The sequence below is a fragment of the Felis catus genome, chromosome D1, assembly GCF_018350175.1.
Source record: "Felis catus isolate Fca126 chromosome D1, F.catus_Fca126_mat1.0, whole genome shotgun sequence".
Classification (NCBI taxonomy): domain Eukaryota; kingdom Metazoa; phylum Chordata; class Mammalia; order Carnivora; family Felidae; genus Felis; species Felis catus.
This window is the reverse complement of record NC_058377.1, coordinates 39366847-39389881: the sequence shown is the minus strand read 5'-3', so window position 1 is coordinate 39389881 and position 23035 is coordinate 39366847. Positions and strand designations below refer to the sequence as shown.

At 38.9% G+C, this 23035-nt stretch overlaps 1 protein-coding gene across 8 annotated transcripts in view; it reads right to left on the bottom strand.

The window, feature by feature from the left end:
- Nucleotides 1–23035, bottom strand: part of MRE11 (MRE11 homolog, double strand break repair nuclease) — a 76537-nt gene that overhangs the window by 37616 nt on the left and 15886 nt on the right. For all 8 annotated transcript variants that reach the window (XM_019811623.3, XM_011286524.4, XM_019811624.3 and 5 more), the window contains 9 exons: nt 22429–22516; nt 21505–21646; nt 18146–18260; nt 13369–13554; nt 12298–12469; nt 10979–11059; nt 7158–7284; nt 4139–4239; nt 2570–2743 (listed from right to left, as the gene is read on the bottom strand). In XM_019811623.3, the coding sequence (XP_019667182.1) occupies nt 2570–2743; nt 4139–4239; nt 7158–7284; nt 10979–11059; nt 12298–12469; nt 13369–13554; nt 18146–18260; nt 21505–21646; nt 22429–22516 (1186 nt within the window). The remainder of the gene's footprint in view (nt 1–2569; nt 2744–4138; nt 4240–7157; nt 7285–10978; nt 11060–12297; nt 12470–13368; nt 13555–18145; nt 18261–21504; nt 21647–22428; nt 22517–23035) is intronic.

Sequence of the window (23035 nt, the reverse complement as noted above, 5' to 3'; positions counted from 1 at the left end):
TTTTTTCAACGTTTTTATTTTGGGGACAGAGAGAGACAGAGCATGAACGGGGGAGGGGCAGAGAGAGAGGGAGACACAGAATCGGAAACAGGCTCCAGGCTCTGAGCCATCAGCCCAGAGCCTGATGCGGGGCTCGAACTCACGGACCGTGAGATCGTGACCTGGCTGAAGTCGGACGCTTAACCGACTGCACCACCCAGGCGCCCCTGTTTATTCATTTTTGAGAGACAGAGTGCGAGTAGGGGAGAGTAGAGAAAGAGGGAGACACAGAATCTGAAGCAGGCTCCAGGCTCTGAGCTGTCAGCACAGAGCCTGACACGGGGATCAAACTCATGAACCGTGAGATCATGACCTGAGACGAAGTTGGACGCTCAAACGACTGAGCCACCCAGGAGTCCCTATTTTTTTTCTTTAATTTACTTATTTATTCTTGGGAGAGAGAGAGCACATGTGCCCGTGACCGGGGGAGAGGCAGAGAGAATCCTAAGCAGGCTCTACATGGTTAGAACCGCGAGATCGTGAGAACTGTGACACCATGACCTGAGCCTATCAAGAGTCGGAGACTTAACCGACTGAGCCACCCAGGCGCCCCTAGAACATGTTTTCATCATAAACTTACTTGATGTTTGTACATATTTGGTGAGATGTCTGTTAGGTCTTTGGTCCATCTTTATATCAGGTTACCTATTTTCTTATTGTTGACTTGTAACAGTTATTTATATTTTTTGAATAATAGTCCTTTACCAGATGTTATCTTTTATAAATATTTTCTCCTCAAATCTGTTGCTTGTTTTCTCATTCCTTTGACACTGTCTTTCACTGAGCAGGTTCTCATTTTTATAAAGTCCAGCTTATTAATCCTTTCTTTCATGGATCACACCTTTGGTGTTGTATTTAAAAAGTCATTGCCACACCCAAGATCATCTGGGTTTTCTCATACATTATCTCCTAGGAGTTTCACAGTGTTACAATTACATTTGGGCCGGATGTCATGTTTAATTTTTGGCAATTAATTGAGAAATGCATTCCTGCCAAAAATTTATGAACCCCATACACCCAGTGTCACAGTGTGAGTGATTTTAGAATGTGGAATACTTATGCTGACTGTTGAAGTGCTTGGCATGGAACATTACAAGTTGCATACTGACATCATAAGAACCATGCTGACTGACTAAAAGCACCAAAATCAAAGTGAAAGGGAATGAGTTTTAAAAATAATGTTTTGTTCTTCTGCTTAGAGGGAATCTGGAAGATACAGAAAATGATCCCCTATAGTCCCATTACCTGAATATAACAACCGATAACGTTTGCAATATTTTCTTTCATTCTTTCCATGCACACACACACACTCATATATAAAATAAAAACTCACTGGCACCATTCTGTATGTAGTTTTGAATCTTCGGAATTCTTTCCCCACGTAACACTGAAAATATTTTTGCATCCTCTTCAAAAGTGTAATTTTTAATGCCTGCATAGTATCTAGTATGTATGTGCCAACATTTACTTCAAAACATTTTCCAAATTTTCCCACTGCAGACAACACTTAAATTACTCCATAGGCAAATCTCTATCTCACTGTCGTCTTGGGAAAATTTCCCAGGGCTGAGTTAAAGGTCAAATCTTAAGCCTCTTGATGCACGCTGACAAAATGCCTTTCGGTGCAGTAGCTCAATCTTGATACCCCTACCAGCAGCATAGGAAACACTTCCCTCAAATTGCTGTCACTTGGACAAATAAAAACTACATTTGAGTTTCATTTTTCTTTCCTTTCTTTTTTTTTTTTTTTAAAGTAGGCTTCACACCTGGTGCAGAGCCCAACGTGGAGCCTGAACTCATGACCCTGAGATCAAAACCCAAGGTGAGATCAAGAGTTGGATGGACACTTAACTGAACCACCCAGGCGCCCCCAAAATACATGAGTTTCTTTGATTATCCTCGGCTAAACACCACTTTCATACGCTTATTACCCATTTGTATTTCTTTTGTGAACCACTTATTCGTGTCTTTGTTCATTATTCTATGAAATGTTTACTACTTTTCTTAAGACTATTATAAAGGTACTACAATAACATTGAGTATCAACCTTTTTCTGCCCACGTACAAATATTTTCTCCACGTCAGTACATTTTGATTTTTTGATACTTTGAGACATGCAAAAATTAACAATTTCTATGCAAACTTAGAGCTTTTCCTTTGATTCTTCCACTGTTTTTCTGCTTACAGAGAAAGCATTTTCTAGATGAAATTCAAAATCTCAAAGCTTACTAAAAAACTGAAAATCAGAACAGAAATTTTCACCCTATACGGTTTGTCTTAAAGCATTTTCATGATCTTTGAGAGAAGATGCCATCCGTGGGGAACAAAGCTAACATTTAATGGGTAGCAATCATGTTTCAGATTCTGTTCTAGACCTTCTCTCTTTTAATTCTCATTTTGTGATCTCAATTTTACAGATGAGGAAACTAAACACATCAGAGAGGTTAAACACTGGTCTATCAGAAAGGAAGTCAGAGGTACTTTTAAAGAGAGAGTATCCAATTAGACTTATCCACCCCAAATGAGTTACCTCTTCGTCGATTTTATCTTCTAAGGCATCAATATGACGTTCTTTAAGAAATCGCTGTGTTTTTTCCAATTGGTATTTCACTAATTCCTCTATGGCATCTTTTTCTTCCTTGTCCACAAATTCTTGTACTGCTTCGCCCATTCCCCTTTCGGTTAGAAGTGAGAGCTGCACATTCTATAAAAGAGGTACAAACCACTGTCACTGGATGCAGAAATCAGGATCTATTCCTTACCAAATAATTCTATACGAGCAAAAAAAATTATAGTCTAATGTTACCAGGGGAAAAAGACAAAAAAGTTATCTAGTTATTGAAGGGAAAACAAAACAAAACAATGGGCAGTAATTAAGCCTACTAACAAATATTCAGGGCTAGAAAAAGCCAAGTAAAAACCAGATACAGGAGTAGTGTAAAAGACAGAAAGAAATGCAGAGGCCCTAGTGGTTGGGATAAATGGTCCTGAAATGGTAGCCAATGACTAAGAGACTAGGTTAACCAGTGCAGCAGGCAGAATGATGGCCCCTAAATATGTCCACATCCTAATCTCCGGGACCTGTGAGTATATTATAAGGAAAAGGATAATTGAGCTTACAGATTACTAATCAGCTGGCCGTACAATTGGGAGGTTACAGGGACTATGCAAGTGGGCCCAGTGCAATCACGACAGGGGGTGAGAGGGAGATCGAACTGGCAGGAAACGGCCAGAGAAATAGAACATTGCTGGATTTGGAGGTGGAAGAAGCAGGCTGTGAACCAACAAATGTGGACACCTTTAGAAGCTGGAGAAGATAAGGAAATGGAGTCTCCCCTAGAGTCTTCAAAAAGGAACACACAACCCCGCTAATACCTCGGTTTTAGGCCAGTGAGACTGGTGTCAGATTTTTGACCTACAGAACTCTAAGACAATAAATCTGTGTTAATTTAAATTATTAAGTTTGTGGAGACTTGTTTCAACAGCAATAGGAAACGAATACAGCCAGATCTTAAAGTGACATACACTCATGCCAACAAAAAGTAGCTGCACCGTCCCGTGGCTATATTCCTCGAGTTCTGAAACTACATCCAGATGCGAGAAAAGTAAATCCTGGATTCAGAAACATTCGGTAGAGAAAAGAAGGAAGAACAGAACAACATCAACAACAATAGCCACAATAATAATACCATCAAGCACTGATTTTTCTTAATGTAGAGTAACTATAAATGAGTATAATTCATTCTTACCCTACTTACTTCATAGAGACCTTGTGAGGATCCTCTACGTTTACTTACTTATTTATTTTTGAGTGTTTATTGTTTAGGGAGAGTGAGAGACAGCGTGTGCAAGGGAGGGGCAGACAGAGAGGGAGACAGAGTATCAAGCAGGCTCTTCTGGCAGCACAGAGCCCAATGCAGGGCTCGAACTCAAACCACCGTGAGATCATGACCTTAGCCAAAATCAGTAGTTGGGTGCTTAACCGAATGAGCCAACCAGGCGCCCCTCGTTTCAAGTATCAACTATACATGACCCAAATTCAAGTCTGCTATCATAAGACAGCCATTATTCAAAATGTAGACTGTAATTAAGAAATTACCTTTTCCGCAGTTTGAAAATACTGTTTTACAAGGTCTTCTACTCTTAGAGTTGTGCCTTCTGAAGGTTTTGTGATTAACTTCCTAAAGTTGATTTCTTCTCCTAGAAAAAAGAAGTCCGTGGAAAAACAGTAGCTTCCATTACAGTGTTAAAGTACCCAAACTTATGGCAAGTCTGGCTCAGTGGAGGCGGAATGGCCAAACCGTATCAACAATCAGCTTGAGGCATTTTGAGGCAAAAACATGGCATTTCTACTGACAGCTGCAGTCTCCTCCTCAAAGCTTGTATTTTTCCACATCTCCAAGTACTACGTCTCCTACAGCACAGGGTGGTCTTCAGACCTCTGGGGATCTCCAAAACGACTTCAAGGGATGTTCAGGGACAAAACTACTTTCGTAACACCGAGATGTTCTTTACCTTTCCCACTATATTGACAATTACAAAAGCAATTTTGGGTAAAATCGCCAGTTCCTCATTACAAACCAAGGCAGAGGCTTGGAACTCTGTAACAGTCACCACCACATACGCACAGCTCAAAACAAAACAAAAAGACAGCCAGTTTCACTCATGAATGTCTTAGATGAAACTATAAAAAATACTGATTTAATTAAATCTCAGCCCTGAGGTATATGTGCCTTTTTAATAGTCTGTGAGACAAATGGGATGTATGCTTACAGCACTTTTGCTGCTTTCTGAAGCAGGATAGTTGTCGCAAAAACAGCAGGGGAAGAATAAAAAGAGTATTGGGTAGGAAGCCAAGAAGCATAGGGTCCAGTATCTACTCTGCTGGTAACTCTTGTCAGGGAAACAAATATTAGCTGTCTGACATACTGGACCTGGCCATGAAAACCCAATGATGAGACAGGATCCCTGCCTGTGAGAACAAATGATTACAATTAAGGTGGGAAGTGCCACATGAGGGAAGAACAGAGAATATGACACACAGGAAAGAAATGAATTAATCTTCTCAGAGAAGGTTGAAAATAACGTGCAAATATCAAATGCAGCTATATCATTTGAATCAAGACCTCCAGAATGAGTAAGATTCACAAGGCAAAACAGGAAAAAGAAAAAAATTTGATGCAGAAAAAAATTTGATGCCCAGAGGGTAAAGAGGCCAAAGTTCAGTGTGCCTCTTGCAAAGTACTAGAGACAAGTAAACAGAAATCGTTTCTAAATTTCAAGACAGAATTAACATCATGACTTCCTAAGTATGAAGTCCTGCCAGACACTGTGTTAAGACCGTTTACACGCAGTGTGTCTTCTAATCCTTAACCACAGTTCTGTGAGGCAGGCTCACGTACTACCCTGATTTCACAAACAAGAAAATCAACCATCAGATAGGTTATGTACTTTTGTACAATGTCACACACGTAGTTAAGAAGCAGAGCTGACCAAAATAACAAGAAATGCTTTCAATAAAACACACAAAAACGTTGTTTTTTTTAAGTTTATTATTTATTTTGGGGGGGGGGGGGAGAGAGAGAAGAATGCCAAGCAGGTTCTACACTGTCAGCATAGACCACCATGCAGGGCTCGAACTCACGAATCGACAGAACACGACCTGAGCCGAAATCGAGAGCTGGATGCTTAACTGACTGAAGCACCAAAGTGCCCCTTCTGTTTTGCAATTTATGTTTAAACCAAAAAGGAATCATTAGAATAAAACTGACTATGGATGAAACTCAAGTAACAACATACTATTTCTGTATTCTGTATTATTATGATCTCAAGGGACTGATAAGGATGGACAATTACAGAAAACCATGATCAATAAGCAACTAGTTAAAATTCACAGCATAAGAAAGTAATTATCTGACACAGATTTTTTCCTAAAACAGTGTTTATGAGTTCCACTTAAATACCTGAATGAGGGGTACCTGGTTGGCTTATTCGGTTAAACATCTAACTCTCGATTTCGGCTCAGGTCATGATCTCATGGTTCATGAGTTTGAGCCCAAGGTCTGGCTACATTGTGGGGCTACGTGCTAACAGCACAGAGTCTGCTTGGGATTCTCTCTCTTTGCCCCTTCCTCCACTTGTGTGTGTGGACTCTCTCTCTCCTCCTCTCTCTCAAAATAAATAAATATCTGAACCAATGTTTCAGGTTGAATTAATAGCATGGAAAATTCGATCACAATTTGACATTGAAAACAGAAGCTCCATTAAAGCTCGGTTAATAAAAACGTAAACAGCTTACCTATAAAAACAAAAATCATATTTTTCTATAAAAATTCTCTGACTCAATAGCTTTAAGAAGAACCTCTATATTTAACATGATCAGTATTTCTAATGAAGAAGCACTATTTCAGTTGGATGGCCTTTTTTATAAATACATTTAAAATAAGAACAATTAGGGGCATCTGGGTAGCTTTGTTAGTTAAGCATCCAACTCTTGGTTTTGACTCAGGTCATGATCCCACACGGTTCGTGAGATCAAGCCTCAAGACAGGCAGCATGGAGCCTGCTTGGGATTCTCTCCCCAACCCCCCCCCCTCCCATGTTCGCACATGTGCTCGCTCTCTCTCAAAATAAATAAAACGTTTAAAAAAATGCAATTAGTTATTATGAAATTTAATTGGAACTTAATTATGTGGTCATCAGAGACATCAAACACCTCTTATTCCAAGACTCGAATTGTCCTAAATCCTGTATACTCAAAAGTTGAAATACTTGCGTAAGATTTGAGTATATTCTCTAAACATTAACAATGTATAGTCAATAATGTATACTTTGAGCAATAAATCTCTAAAGTCTGTGTGTACTGTTAGCAGCACTATTTTCACAAACTATGTCTGCAGAGAAAATGTCCCTTTCTTTATTAATATCCACAGGTTTAAAAATGATGGCTATCTAATGTTTAGAAGACAAGAGATTTAATTATTCCAGTATCAGCTTGCCCAAGATATGAGAAATAATCACAAAAACATTTCCATTAGTTTATATTTCTTTTACTAAAACCTGATTTTTATACATCCTATAAAAAGCATTTTTTTAATCTGTAAAGGTAACTGGCTTACCTGTGTTTTCCTTTTGTTCTCTGTGCCTGAAAAAATGGATAACATCTTTTGGGTTAGCTACCCGATCCACAAATTTCTGGCTAAAGCGAAGAACGCTGAAAGGTTCAAAACCTCCACTATAGTCCACCTGGAAATACAAAGCAAGCTATGAAGGCCTGGAAACAGTTTACCAATTCCATTATTTATGTTGCTGCTTTTAAGGTAGTAAGTTAATGTTCTATAATTCATGTTAAAAGATCATGATGGTGTTACACCTTCTATTCTACTGAGGAAATAAAGCTTCAAAGGGTTTCTAAGCTTACACAAGACACTTTGCTTGACAGAATCAAGATACAGCAAGAATTCCCACAAGATCTGAAGGAGTTACTCTCCCCAGGATAACACTGAGAGCCTGGGCACCAGGAGTACCATCTGGAAAGGAGGGGAAGTTTCTAAACAGGAATATTAAAAAAATTTTTTTTAACGTTTATTTATTTTTGAGACAGAGAGAGACAGAGCATGAACGGGGAAGGGTCAGAGAGACGGAGACACAGAATCTGAAACAGGCTCCAGGCTTTGAGCTGTCAGCACAGAGCCTGACGCAGAGCTCGAACTCACGGACCGCGAGATCATGAACTGAGCTGAAGTCGGCTGCTTAACCGACTGACCACCCAGGCACCCCTAAACAGGAGTATTTAAACTTTCAAAACAGAAAGAAAATTCTCCACTGAAATAAAAGGCTGGCCCTAGATGCATTAGTGAATTGCTATCATCTCAGGGATATACTCTCACACTGAGGAATAAATGCCGGGAAGATCCATGCAGAAACAGAATCAAATGTGTTAGCTTTGAGAAATGATTACCTTTAAAACACAGTATCTGTTTACAACAGTCACTCTCCAGGCAGGCTCTAAGTTAACAAGTTTATTGTCATACTTTCACAAAGAGAAATACATACATCTTTTTCCAAGAGAAATAATCATTTCCCTAAACTAGCTGTTCTAAAAACAGGCTCTGGGAACCAACATTGTGCTGCAAGGCTGGCCTATCCAAACTATTCCCTAACCTCCACCCAATTTATACTCTTCATCACTCTTAGCACTAGCTGGCATTCTGTTCATTTATTTGCTACCTATTTTTTATGTCTCTCCTCATACCTCCATCTCCCATAAGCCCCATAAATTAAAAACCTCTTCTATTTTACCATCACTGTGTCCCTCAGCATGCAGAACAGAACGTACTTCAAGTGTCTGTTCACTTACTCATAAAATTAACATGGGCCCCCTAGTTGATATAACATACTTTGGAATATTACATACATAAAAATATTTGTTATTTTGTTTCATGAATTTACTGTGTTTAGGAAAAGGAATGCCAACTTTCTATTTAAGTTTGGTTAGTTCTAATGGTATCAGCAAACATAGATGAGAAACATGAGATCTTCTAACCTGACGAAGAGAACGATGTGGTTCTCCCAAAGCAACTATGTATTATGTCACTACCACGTCCATGTTATATAGCAGAAAATGCTAAATGCTCATGCTACAGGGTCGCCCCAAAATTCTTCACACACTTTCTCAATTATACTCCAGCTTAACCTGATTTGTAATCTTCTGCTGTGAAGAGCCACAAAACTTGTCCACTAAGCAAACTTTATCGAGGGGTCCACAGTGTGCTAGGTACTCTGCTAAGGGCCTATTTTTATATCACCATAAAAAAGCATAATCTTGGTTGTCAAGAAATTCACAAGCTGACTGGCAAGACACACATGTAGATAACTGCCAGCAGAATGGGAATGGTACTAGAACAAGTACGTACAAAGCAGACCGAAGACACAAAGGAAGAAGCACTGCTTCTGAAGGGAGGTCAAGAAAGGCTCCTAGACGAGGGGAAACTTTAAGTAGATGTTGAAAGAAATGCTATGGAAGGAGAGCAGCACACTCCACACAGCAGGATCAGCAGGGACAAACGTATGAAAGAGGAAAATAAACTCTACTGGACCCAGGGAACGGCAACTTTTAACCTAATATGGCTGGAGCTTAGAAGGTTCTGGCAGCAAAGGGAGGAAGAAGCCAAAGAGTTCGGTTTTGACCAGGTCATATAAACCCTTCAATGCCATGCAAGAGTGTAGACTTCTTCCTGTTAGCACTAGGGGACCATTAAGTCCCTTTCAGCAGGAAAGACATGCAAGACTGTGTTTTACAAGGATGATTTTGGCATTAGTGTGAATAGACTAGAGGTGGCGAGAGGGGGAAAACTAATGGCAGAGTCAGGTAGGAGGCTGCAGTTACAGGCCAGATAAGAGAGGATGAAGGCTCGATCTCAGCAATGACAATGGAATAGAAGGCACCAGATTACTTCCTGTGCAAAGGTCAATATGTAATTCATTTAAATTTTGTGAATCTATGAGGTACAAACCTAGGTCATACACTGGTTTGAACCCATACATGCCTGAACCCAGGCATTCTGGCTTCGACTGTTCTCTCTTTGCCTTCACACTCTACATCCCAGAGTTTCTCAAATTTTAACGTGCATACAAATCTCTTGGTGATCTTATTAAAACGCAATTCAGGGGCACCTGGCTGGATCAGTTGGCAAAACATGCGACCCTTGATCTTGGGGTCATGAGTTCGAGCCCCACACTGGGGGTAGAGATTCACATGAAAAAATAAAATCTTTAAAAAATGCAATTCAGTGGGTCTGATGTAGGGCTTGAGATTCTGCATTTTTAAGAATTTCCCAGGTGATGTCAGTGCTGCTGTTGTGATTATTCCTTGAGTACCTGGGTTTAGGGGGGGCTCACGGACCTCAACAAGGAGGTTTAAGCTAGAGGTAAAGATTTGGGACTCATCACTCCATAGGTGGTCATTAAAGCCACATGCCTAGGCTGAAATGGAAGCTCAGAGAGAGGATGGGTCAAACATAACTCGAGAGAGAATGCCACAGTGATTCAGTCAGATGAAAACAATCTACTGGCTTTGACAACTGAAGGTCATCTTTCCCACCTGAGATGGTGGGGTGAGAGCCTTGCTTATAGTGGACTGGGGAACAGAATGTTAGATGCACAGTAAGAGCTATGTATTTGGAGGGGTTTGGAAGAAAATAAAGACAGGCAGAGCTAGCTGAAGGGAAAGGCACAGGAACAACAACAAAAAAAAGAGTTGTTACTTTGTTTATATGATGATAGAAAACGGCAGTAGCTTTACAGGCATAGGAAGCATTTCAATTTCTTAGAATTGTTTAATCCTCTCAAATACTTATTCTTTCATCGTATTTATCAAGCACTTGCTGTATGCCAGAACTGTTTGGAGACCTTTGGACACATGAGGTAACAAAATCCACAAAGTTGCACGCTTTCATGGAGCTTACAGCTTTGTAGCTGAGGGCTTGAGGACACGTTAATAATCACAATAATTACATTGTATACAGTAGGTTAGGAGGATGTATTGTGGTAAACAAAGGACAAGGAGACCAGAGTAAGGGAAATCAGGAGTGCTGGTGAGAATGTATGGGGGTGCCATCTCATTTGGGGGGGCCTCACTGAGCAGACGTAGAGAAGGGTAGTATGTTAGAGTAGGGGACAGCAGGGAGGCCACGGTGTCTGGGATGGAGGATAAAGAGGGAGACAGTAGAAGATAAAGGCAGAGATCTCAGCCAACCTATTAAATAGAACAGATTATTTAGAAAAGGAAACAAGTATCAAACCTATCAGAATCAAACTATGATTAAATCAAATCCTGGTACCTTTATTATTTCTGGTGCAAGCTGGTGATTGCTATTATTATACATATCCTTCTTACTAATTAAAATAATAAAGTTTCATTTATCTAAGCAGGACTTACTCGAAGTCGTATGAGAGGCTTCTCTGGCTGTCGAGAGTTTCCCAGACGTTCTCGCTCAGCATTTTCAAGCATTTCTTTAATCTCAAAATAAAAATACTGTCATGACTTGGGGCAAAGGGACTACTGGCACCTAGCAGGTGGAGGTCAGAGATATTGCTGAAATCCCTACAGTGCAACCTCCCACAACAGAGAATTACTCAGTCTAAGATGTCTCGGCTAACAGACCCGATGTAGGCCTGACCAATCAATCTGTCTTCCACCTCCCAGGGACACATCCACAACCCGAGTCCAACAGAACCACTGGGAAAACCAGGCTCTTTCGGTTGTAGGGACATTGTGAGTCTGTGGGCCACCACGTGGACACGCCCACCTCTTCAGAGTGAAGCGTAAGACAGCTACCTACAGACGGGGTGTCATGGGACCAAACACGGAAGCAGACAGAAACTGCAGTCCTGATGGGAGTTTTTAGACTGAATCCTCCCGAATCCAGCATACTCTGCAGTTTTTCAGCTATGGGAGTTACATGCTGCCAGGAATGCTGTGCCACTGGGCGAGTAACCCACCTAAAGTTCGGTTCCTCTTTCTATAAAATGCGGATGGCACAATCTACCCACCTACAGCATTGTTGAGTGGATTAAACGGAAAATGCTGTCACCAGTGCCCAGAATATATAAGCAGCCAATGACTACCAGTGATAATTGTAAGAACTTAGTACCCACAATTAATGTCATTAAGCTGTCAGTTTACAGATTATTAAATGCATTCACACCACTTCTGCAGTGGCTCTAGAATGTCTCAGAGGTCCAGGGGTGGCAATCTGCTTGGTAGGTGAGGTATGGTACTTCTGCTGAAGCTACAAGGCACAGAGCAAACACACTTCAAGATTTCATTTGGGGTAGCTTTCAGGGTAGAATGAGACGAGATGAGATGCTAAGGCTCTCTTCATCCTCCATGGTCCCCGCCCCCCCCCCAATTCCCCAATCAAAGCCACTGCCTCCTGTCATAAATGAAATGCACAAGTTATCCAGTCAGAATTAAAGAAAAAATTAAGTGTTTGTTTTTGAGAAGGAGGAATGGAACTGGGAGGGGGGTTAATTAAACAGAGTTTGTCCTACATGTAACAGTCTTCCATCTCAGAGACTAGAAAAAAAAAGTCCTTGATACAACTAAACTCATTCATGGAACAACAGTCGTCCCTTGCAGGCTTCCTGAGAATGTTACAAATATGGCGACTTCCCCATCTCCACTGAGGCATTTAATTAATTGTCAATAACCTTCAACCAAAGCACATCTCATTGACCTTTATCCAGAGAAATTACCTTCTCCAAACAGAAGCTTTGTATGGCCTGGGTTACTTTAGGATTATCTGGGTTAAAAATGTCTGGATGATCGGCCAGAACAATATCCTCCATAAAAAACTGCCGCACTGTGTGGAGAGGAATTTTCTGCATATTCATCTTCCTTCCCTTAACGCGCAGCAAACCAACATGCCTGAAGTGAGGAGGGAATCGAAAGCCTTGTCACGCTGTAAATTTTCTCAGGAAAATGTGCACATTAAAACTATCACATTTCTAAGTTTCTACAAAATATTTCTTTATAAAATCATACTCTTAAAAAAATTTTTTTTAGCAACTTAATCTTAATGCTGTTATCACAGGACAAATGCTAAACATCCTTCTTCCCCAGAATTAAAATCCAGTCATCCCTCCTGTCTGAACAAATATAGTTTAGTGAGGGAAGACAGACAGACAGTAGATCAAACAAAATGCTACCAGGACTATGATAGTGGTATATATATGTATTACATCTGTGTATATAAGTACACATACATACATAAAATGAACTAGCAGAAGTATGAAGAAAAAAACCCATATATCCTACTACCATATTCTTTAAACCTACTATTACCATCTTAACAATCAAAATCTGAGTGGATTCAAGTGGTGAAATCCATCATAAAAATTGGGCTTAATCAGTGTTAACTACTTTAGCATATAACTAAAGAATTAAAAGAAATGAGATGTGCTATAATATTCCACTTATAACCAAAAAAATCTTAATTAAATGGTGTTAGGTAAATTTGTTTATAAATGGACTTTGGGAAATTAGTAATCATCGTCATAGCACTTTAACTTGAAATTTAATTAGTAAAACTATTAGCCCTGAATATGCCTAATAAGCTGCAAAATCATTAACACCATTGGGAGGCTCTCCTGTTGAACACAGCTTAAGAGCTGGGAAAACAGTAAGACTACTCTGAATGGTGAATCTTTGTGAAGAAATCTATCATATAGATAACCATCACTATCTTGAACCTATTAAATGATGATAGTATTATAGCAGGTATTTTTTTTATTTGAATTGATTTGGAAAATATCACCATTACTTACTTCTTTACAGCCTCTCCTGGGGAAAGAGAAGTAACCACTGAACTTCCAGGTTGTGATACATAAAAGAGCTGTTGTTCATTTTTGGTTGGAGCTATTTTACACTCATGTTCATGGCCCCAGATAACAAGATCAATGAAGTCATCCAAAAATTGTTCTGGAATGAAGTTAGTATTTCCGTGTTTACTCCTATACCAAGATTTTTAAAAATAAATAAATGTCCAGAGATACAGAGACACTTCACATTAAGTAAATCTACACAGATCTTTCTTTCTCCATTCATCAAAGCCTTGTTATGTCTCTTCTATGTGCCAAAAACTATTCAAGAGATTAGGGATGCAAACATAATACCTAATTCCTGCCCTCAAAAGGTTTACAAACTTGCAGGGCACAGACAAGTAGGCGCCACAAAAGAGAAAGGGTCAGTTCCACACTGAGAGGCAGATCACGAAAGGCTTTACAGAGGGAAAGTCAGAAAAGCAGGAGCTCTCTCAATAATGAAAACGGTAAGTTGGTTTGATTATGTACATATGTAATCAGAAAATAAAGTGAATTAAATCTAAACTTTGTAAAATAAAAAACAAATCTCTAAAAATGTCCAGTCCTTTTTTAGCATGTTTTGTTCACTCATAATAATGGGTGTAAGAAAGTTTGTCTTACTTAAGAGATGAATTTATAAATAAATTTCATAATAAATATTATTAAATGATATTGTATGAAGATTTTTGCAGACTCTGGTTTTATACCTAGATTAGTTGCCTTTGTTAAGAGATATGTAAACACCCAAAGAGAGGAAAGAACAGAACAAAGTTTTCCCAAATACTGACTTCATCATCGGGAATTTAAGTAAAAGTGTTCAAATACTTCAACCCAGCATTCGCTTAAGGCAAATCGAAAACTCACTCATTCAACAAGTATTTACTGTGTGCCTACTACGTGCCTAGTGTTCCAGACCTCTTCTAGATACCGAAGACAACAGCAGTGAACAAAGTCCTTGCGCTAGTGAAACAAGCAATAACATAGTATGTATGTGTACGTGCTTACGTACGCACGTATAATTTGTCAGGTAGTGCTAAGTGCTGTAAAGAAAAAGGGAAAAGTGACACACAACAGGAATGCTACTATGTGCAAGGTGGTCAGGACAGGCCACTTAGCCAGGTGACACAAGGGCAGAGAACTGTGATGAGGGATCAAGTGTAAGAGGAACGAAAACAAAACAAAACAAAACTGTAAGCGAGGGAAGAAAGCCCTCGGGAGAGGGCCGAGTCCTGGGCAGAGAGTCACAGAGCACATGACAGAGGTATCGAGGTGGGAATGTGTTCAGTGAGTTTAAGGACTGCAGGGAGGGGGGAGTGGCTGAGCAGAATGAAAAGCAGGAAGGGAAATCAGAGCAGCAGCAGGCTTGTATATCTAAGAATGTTTTTGTGTAAAAAACACACATCTAGGGAACATTATCACAGTTACTGAAGAAACAAAGCATAACTCAAATATTGTATGACACAATCGTGCCTTCACAGAGCACCAACTCTTGCGTGCAGAGGGAAGATTATGCCTGTGGGCTGACCCTGTGACTTCCATCTGACTTTTGACTTAGAAGTCGATCAAAACAGCCTTGTGGAAATATATTACATGACAAAGCGCTCTTCTGCTTTCCTTCTTTCGCAGCCAGAAAAACAAACAGGCCCAAGTATAGAAACAAATGGGAAATAAGGTCATGATCTCACAGTTGTGAGATTAAGCCCTGCGTCTGGCCTCATGCTGGGCTTGGAGCCTGCTTAAGATACTCTCTCAATTCCTCCCTGGCTTGCACGTGGACTAGTGCTCTCTAGAAAACAATGAAGTACTTAAGAATGCGGAGGGTGACAAATGCATCTAACAGTACTACAAAAGAATTGCACAGTTATGTTAAAGTGGGAGGGAGAAAAAGGAGCTGGCCTAAGTAACCTTGGAGGTGGTGTTTTCTTTGTGTCCCTAAAGTTTATTTTGAAAGAGAGACAGAGAGAAAGAACACTAGCAAGGGAGGGACAGAGGATCCGAAGAGGGCTGTGTGCTGTCAGCAGAGAGCCTGATGTGGAGCTTAAACTTACAAACCAGGAGATCGTGACCTGAGCCAAAGTCAGACACTTAACTGACTGAGCCTCCCAGTTGCCCCTAGAGGTGGTGTTTTGACTAGATATAGTGAGGCTAAAAACAAAAATCACTTACATAAACACTGTATACTAGTTGGTAAATTTGTTTCTCACAGGGGTACAGGTCAGCAATTTTAAAAAATTACCTTATATGTCAACCAAGATTGAAAAAATAAGTAAATATACTAGAGATAAAATGATCCAGGTTTCTGTTAGAGAAAGAACTCCCAAATAAGAAAAGGGAGAAGACACTCCCTCTTGCCCCTCTGCCCTGCTCCCACTCTCTCTCTAAAATAAAAAAGAAAAGAAAAGAAAAATTTAAAAAATGGGGCACCTGGGTGGCTCAGTCAATTGATCATCATCTGACTCTTGATTTCAGCTCAGGTCTTGATCCCAGGGTTGTGGAACTGAGCCCCATTTCGGTGTCTGTGCTGGGCATGGAGTCTGCTTAAGATTCTCTCTCTCCCTCTACCCCTCTCCCCTGTTCAAACTCTCTCTCTCTCTAAAAGAAAAAAAAAAAAGAAAAGGGAGAAGACAAAAATGAACCCTGTAGGGCTGGATTAGAGTAAGTATGAATTCATGCTTGTGTTTGTGTGTGTGTGTGTGTGTGTGTGTAACACATATGTCAATACACAAATATAGATGTGTATGCATGGGTTAGGACATATGCACATATTTCCTTAACTCTGATTACTGAGGGCTAAGACAGCCCCAGTAGCAGTAAGCACACCTAGTGGCCATATCTGGGTTTCTAAATACTCTTCTCCAATAAAAGCAATCAGGGCTCCTTGGAGAAGTGGTTGATTCCAGGGCTAGGGCACAAAAACACAAGATGAGGCAGAAGCATCTTGTGGTAGTAAAAAATAAGTAAATGTACTTATTAGTTAAGGAAGTTTAAAGTTAAGGAAGTTAAGGAAGATTAAATAATACATAAATGCATAAAGAAAGAAGAAGGCATGCTGAAAGGACACAGAAGCTAATATAAAAAAACTCCCAATGGTCAAAGCTGGAAGAATTTGAGCAACAACAAAAAAACTGGATAGTGCTGGATTATAACTCAAAGGATAAAATAAATACCCTTGAGTCCATAACAACATAAATAAAAAAAATGAATAAACGAGAGAGAAGCAACAAATTTTCCTTACAGAAGGCTTTCAATGAATAAATGCAGACAGAATGAGGGGAATTAAAAAATAACACAACATCATAGTATGCATTGCTAGAAACAAGACTCACCAATAGATGCTAGAATTAGCGGGCAAAATTTTAAGGCAAAACAGGATATTCACACAGCCTCAAAGTATTTTTACCAAACTATTAATTACAGAATGGAAAATGGGACCTTGACAATGGTGAAACCTGGAGCAGACCACCTTCATCAAATGATCACTGTGAACATCACCAGCAACTGGCCATTACCAACCCCAACGCTGCCGTTCCATCTCACATTCTGATTGCAGCTCTTGGAATCAATCACTTATGATTTCTCCTTCCGATTTTTCCCTACTTTGGGAAAGTAGAAAGTGTAGCAGAACTGGGAAACCCTAAGCAAGAGAAGGAGCACACTCCCAAGTGGCGCAAAGTTCTACGGAGACCACACTACAGCTCTGGCCTGCTCCTCCTTCAAAGCTGTTTCTTTCAGAATGTACATAAGGCAACGCAAGGCTGCCTCCTAAAGCCCTCCTTTCACTGAGAACTTAGTGGGTTCAAGTGCCAGGGATCCTGCACTCAATAAATACCTGTTCAGTAAGTAATAAATTACACAATCAGGCCCAAATCCCTTTGGATTCTTCCTTGATAACTTCTCAGGTCTGTCCCTTCCACATCATCTTCACGCCCATCACTACCATCATTTCACACTATTTTATCTGTGGTCACATAATAAGCCTTGCATCAAGTCTTCCTTCCTTTCCATCAATCCTGTACCCTACCAACAGATTAAACTTCTTCAAAATACTAGCAAAAGAAAACTGATCTAGCTATATTTAATATATTCCAGAAAAACACCTGCATACATGCACCAGGAGATGCATGTAAGAGTAGTCATAACAAAAAGGTTTAAGAAAGCAAGACTCTGGAAGTAACACAGAATATTCACTAACACGTGAAAAAGTAGAACAGTACATACCAGTGAAAATTAATTATACTTTTAAGCATCAAAATGGATGAATCTTAGTAACGTAATGTGTAACACACTAAGCCAGCTGCAAAATACACAGCAGGGCTCCAGTTACACCAAACCAAATAAAATACTCATTGTGGACAGATATACACAATTAAACAATAAGGAAAAGCAATGGATTTGATTAAATACAAATTAAAAATAGTGCTTCCTTTTGGAGTATGTGGAAAGATACGGGGTCAGAGAAGGGCATGGGATAATGCACTGGTAGTGTTCTACTTGAATTTAAGATTATTTGATTTTATGGTTATTCTTGCACATGTCATATTCTTTACAGATAATATATATTGGAACCGATTTCACAATGCAGTCATACGAAGCACAGTTAAGTTCTGCATGATCCTTTAATGACAACTTTCAAAGAATAAGGAACATTTTATGGAAACTGGGAAGCTTGGAAACAGAGATTTAAGGAACCTCCATACTTGACTCAAAATTTTAAAAAGTTTTTTTCAAAAAATTCGTTTACCTGTTCTGATGAATCACAAATAAGTTAAACCAAGAGTTCTCATCTTCTTTTGGTCTCAACATTGTTACCTTTTTATTGACAAACATTCGATAGAGCCTTTCATCTGGAATGGACCCTGAAATAGACGTTATTTTAATAACTGGTTTCTTACTTAGTTTTCAAAAAAGAATGTTTCACTTCTAAATTTTGTGCTTCTCTAAGTATTTCATGTTCTTATTAGAGATACATTTGAAATGTATCATTATTTACAAATGAGTATGTTCCAGGTTCTCACATGACAGCTGCTAAGAAGATACATGTATTAAAAACATGTTTCCCAGGGCGCTTGGGTGGCTCAGTCAGTGGGGCATCCGACTCTTGGTTTCAGCTCAGGTCATGGTTCATGAGTTCGAGCCCCACATCGGGCTCTCTGCTGTCAGCACAGAGCCCGCTTTCTCCCATGCTCTCTCTCTCAAAAATAAACAAACATTTTGGAGAAAAAAAAAAAAAATTTTGCATGTCAGGCATATATACCTTCAAAATCTGGAAAATACAGAATAAAAATTTGAGTTTTCTATGCTTAAATTCTTATTAAAATTTCTAATAATATTGTTTTCCACTATCCCTTTATTATACATACTTTTGACCTAACATACACATTATAAAATACAGACATTAAAAAGGATGAAATAAAAAAATAAATGTTTAAAAATAATCTTATATATTGGGTTTTTTTAAACCTTTAAAAAAAAATGTTTAGTTTTGAGACAGAGAGATACAGAGTGAGCAGGGGAGGGGCAGAGAAAAACAGGGACAGAATCCACACTGTCAGTGCAGAGCCTGATGCGGGGCTCAAACTCATGAACTGTGAGATCATGACCTGAACCAAAATCAAGAATTAGACATTTAACAGACTGAGCCACCGATGCCTAGTCCTTACCCAGCCCCCTTATATATTGTTTTTAAATAAAGATATTATGCTTTTTAATAATATAATGACTTTTAAATAATTCTTCTTGTACCCTAAAGGATCACCTTAGTCTAATGGAAGCAGCCAAAAAAAACCAGGTAAACACACAAATTACACTTTTAAATACTGTAAAAGGGACAAAAGATGCTAAGTGGCGAGTATCAGTGAGGGGACAAGTTGCTGCTTTATGCAGTCATTAGGGAAGGCCTTGGAAGAAAAGCCAACAATGCAGAAATGTAAGAACTAGAAGTCTAGCTTCTTAAAGAGAATTTCTAGAGTGTGACCAATGGAACAGATGGTGCAATGTAGAACATATAAACTGTAAACAAAAAAGTCAAGGCATACAAAGCCCAAGGCATCAGAAGGTTGACTGATCTACTTAGGTGTTGAAGCTCTGAGAACACAGACACAATTTGAAGGTAAGTAGGTGAAAAATTTGAGGGAAAGGACAGGGCAGTCTAGCCAGCTGGCGATTAGCTTCAAGGGGGCAGGGTGTCTGCAGATAGGAAAGAAATGGCAAGCAGGGAGAAGGGAGAACAGTGATCCCTCACACTCCACCCTAAGACCTGTAAGAAGCCTGTGAGAAGTGAGTGGGAAGCAGAGCCTTAGGGACTAGTTTCCTATAAGTCAGAGTAGAGGTAATATGCAGAGAAGAAACTGATGATAGGAGGGAATTTGCTAACTATAGAGTTCTAGTGTGTAGAGAGAAGGATTGGGGTGTGTGTGTGTGTGTGTGTGTGTGTGTGTGTGTGTGTGTGTAGTCCAGTTAAGAAGAGAACAGGATGGAATGAGACTCTGGGAGAAAATGGAGACTGAGGGGTATTCCAGGGGGTGCCTGAGGCATAACAGGATCTTAGTCTGAAAGTAGGAGGATCAATGGTTTTCTGCAGATACGACCCCTAACACTGCAGTGATTAAAATACCTGTTAGTAGCTTTTTAAAAAGTGTATTTCACTTCCTGCTCTATCACCTGGGAAATCAGACATAACACTTTGATCTCATTTTCCATCTCTCTACAGATAACCATGATGCTTTTCTACTTTTTAGAAATTATGAAAACTGGACAAAGACTGTAAGCGCCCTAGAGAAAGTATTTAAATAAACCATGCATCATAATTATACTTTTAAAAACATATTCGAAGAGAATTAAGTAAATAAGGTCTTCCAAGACTTCCATTATACTAAAATCACTCATAAAATAATAAAAACTATGCAAAGGTTACAGTGTGACATTTCTCATTTCTCTCAGGGTACTACTTTAAGGTTGATTTAACATAGAATATAATTTTTATAACTCTATACACAATAAAACTACTAAAGCTATTGCATTCATAAAACAAAATATCAACCTGAACTTAATCCAAGGAAGACTCAACAAATAGACTTTGAATGCAGTCTAAAAATATGCTTTGATCTTTTGTTCATATGGCTACAAGCCTAGCAAAAAGGCTTTTTTTTTTTTTTTTTTTTTTTTTACCTCCTGGACACTAAATAAATTGAGGACAGTCAAGTTGATAAAGCAAATTTTCTGAGCATTATAGATGACAGATCTGAACTAGCACTGTCTAACAAAAACATGTGAGCCACTAAAGCAGGCCAAATACAGAATTTAAAATTTTCTAGTAACCACATTAAAACAAGTAAAAAGAGACAGGTAAAATTAATTTTAATGTATTTTATTTAACCTAGTATATTAATAAGGTACTTTACTTTTTTTTCTAAGTCTTTGAAATCTGATGTGATTTTTGTATTTATAGTATACCTCAACGCAGACCAGCCCCATTTCAAGTGCTCCATATCTACCTGAGGCTGGTACTTACTGTACTAGACAGCGAAGCTTCAGACATTTCAAAGACTTCCAAGATACCAAAATGCAGTTTTTCTTTTTCTTAATGTTTATTTATTTTTGAGAGACAGAGAATGAGCATGAGGGGAGAGAGGCAGAGAGAAGGAGACCGAGGATCAAAGCAGGCTCTGCACTCACAGCTTTGGTGGGGCTCGAATTCATGAACTGTGAGATCATGACCTGAGCCAAAATCAAGATTCGGCCACTTAAACAAATGAGCTACCCAGGCACCCCTAAAATGCAGTTTTTCTAATTACTCTACAATTCTAACATTCAGGATTCTATATCTGAGTCTAAAAGAAAGGAAAAATAAACAATAGACAGTAAAAGAAAACATTTTTTTAATCAAAACCTCCAATGAAAGAAGTATCAAGGGCTAATGGTCTTACTAAATACTAAAAAATTCTACTAAAACCTTCTGTCATTTTTTATGGTCACGCATAAGGAATAATTAGATTTGCCTCACTCTTTCCCAAACAGCAAGAAAGTTCATTCCAGAATGTGACTTCCCAGTTGCTTAAACAATTATGTATTGTCATAAACAGTAAAATAAAACTATCTTACCTAAGCCATATAAAGCAATTTTGGAGCTTCCTTTTTGGAGCAAAACTGGACTAATGTCTATCTTCTCCACAGACACTGAACGTCCAAAGTGATTTACAAATCCAGCACAGCTTAGTATGTCCAGGGCACACAGGGCATCTGCCTACGTAGAATGTTTTCAAAGAATATTAATGTATACATCTAAAAATAAGTAATCTCCATCATACTACCTATTAAAAGTATATTCCATATACCACTTACTAAAACATAGATCAGGACAGTGTCTTCTCAAAATAAAATTACAATAGTGAAAGTATTTGCTATGTTTCTTCAATTACAAATGACCTACTGCACCTGGAACCACATGCTAAATGCCACGTTAACATTTCATCAAAACTTAGGATGTCCCGGCCACCAAAAAATAAAAACCAGCCATGAAATGAGTGCTTTGTAATATTAAGCTGACTTCTTAAGCCATGGGGGGAAGAAAACTAGGTAAGTAGTGATTTATGGTGTTCATGATTGGATAAAACAAAAAGATATTTCAAGTGTAGGACCTTTATAAGGTCCTTCCATATCAAACAGGTAATAAGACGATCTAATTTAGATTTAGAACTGTCCATGAAAAATCGTTTTCTACAGGTGAAATTTTTGAGAGACACAAAAGCACCAGGTAAACTGTAAAGCTTCATACAAATGTTAGGTATTTATCCTTACTTCGAGTTACTAATTGTCAACCTCAGCACTAATGAAATAAAAGCACACCTCACACACCAACTACTATTACAGATTTTTAAAAATTATCTAAAAAGCAATATAAAAGACTGTGTGAATGATACAAAGTCAACTTGACTTTCTGAGTCAACTGACGAAAAATTTCTGGAAAGGACAAGAATGCCTTCCACAAACTAAAGTGACAACAAACTGTAAGAACCCAGTAAGTACCCCTGTGGGATCATCATGATTGCCATGAATACTGAACACTGGAATCGAAATGTTGAGATTGTCATCTTGGTAGTTCACCCACGGAAACCTTAAAAAAACAACAACAACAAAAACACAAAGTTAATGTTTCCATAAAAGACAAAAGCTATTTTCCACAATACCCTCCTTTAAAAAATTAATACAATTTATGGGCAAACTGGATAAGTTGGCAGAAGACCACTAGTTCGGAAAGAAATACAATGACAGGCAACAATTCATTCCAAGTTTGAAGTGCTTCAAAGTACTACACTTTAAAGAAAACACTGTAGTATATGGTGCTTGTGAATTGTACGAAAGAGAAGGATATCTGACTAATGGCAAGTAAAGAGGCTTTCAAATTTTTAAAGGCCTTTGTATAAGAAGAGAGAGGGGAGGAAACACATCCATTTTGGAATCCAAGCTTCAAAATTCCAGCTCTATCACTTACTACTTGTGCAATTTAAGTCTCCCACCCACGGGGCTCCTGGATGGCTCGGCTGGTTGAGCGTCTGACTCTTGGTTTTGGCTCAGGTCATGATCTCTCAGTTTGTGATTTTGAGCCCGCATCAGGCTCTGCTCTGACAGTGTG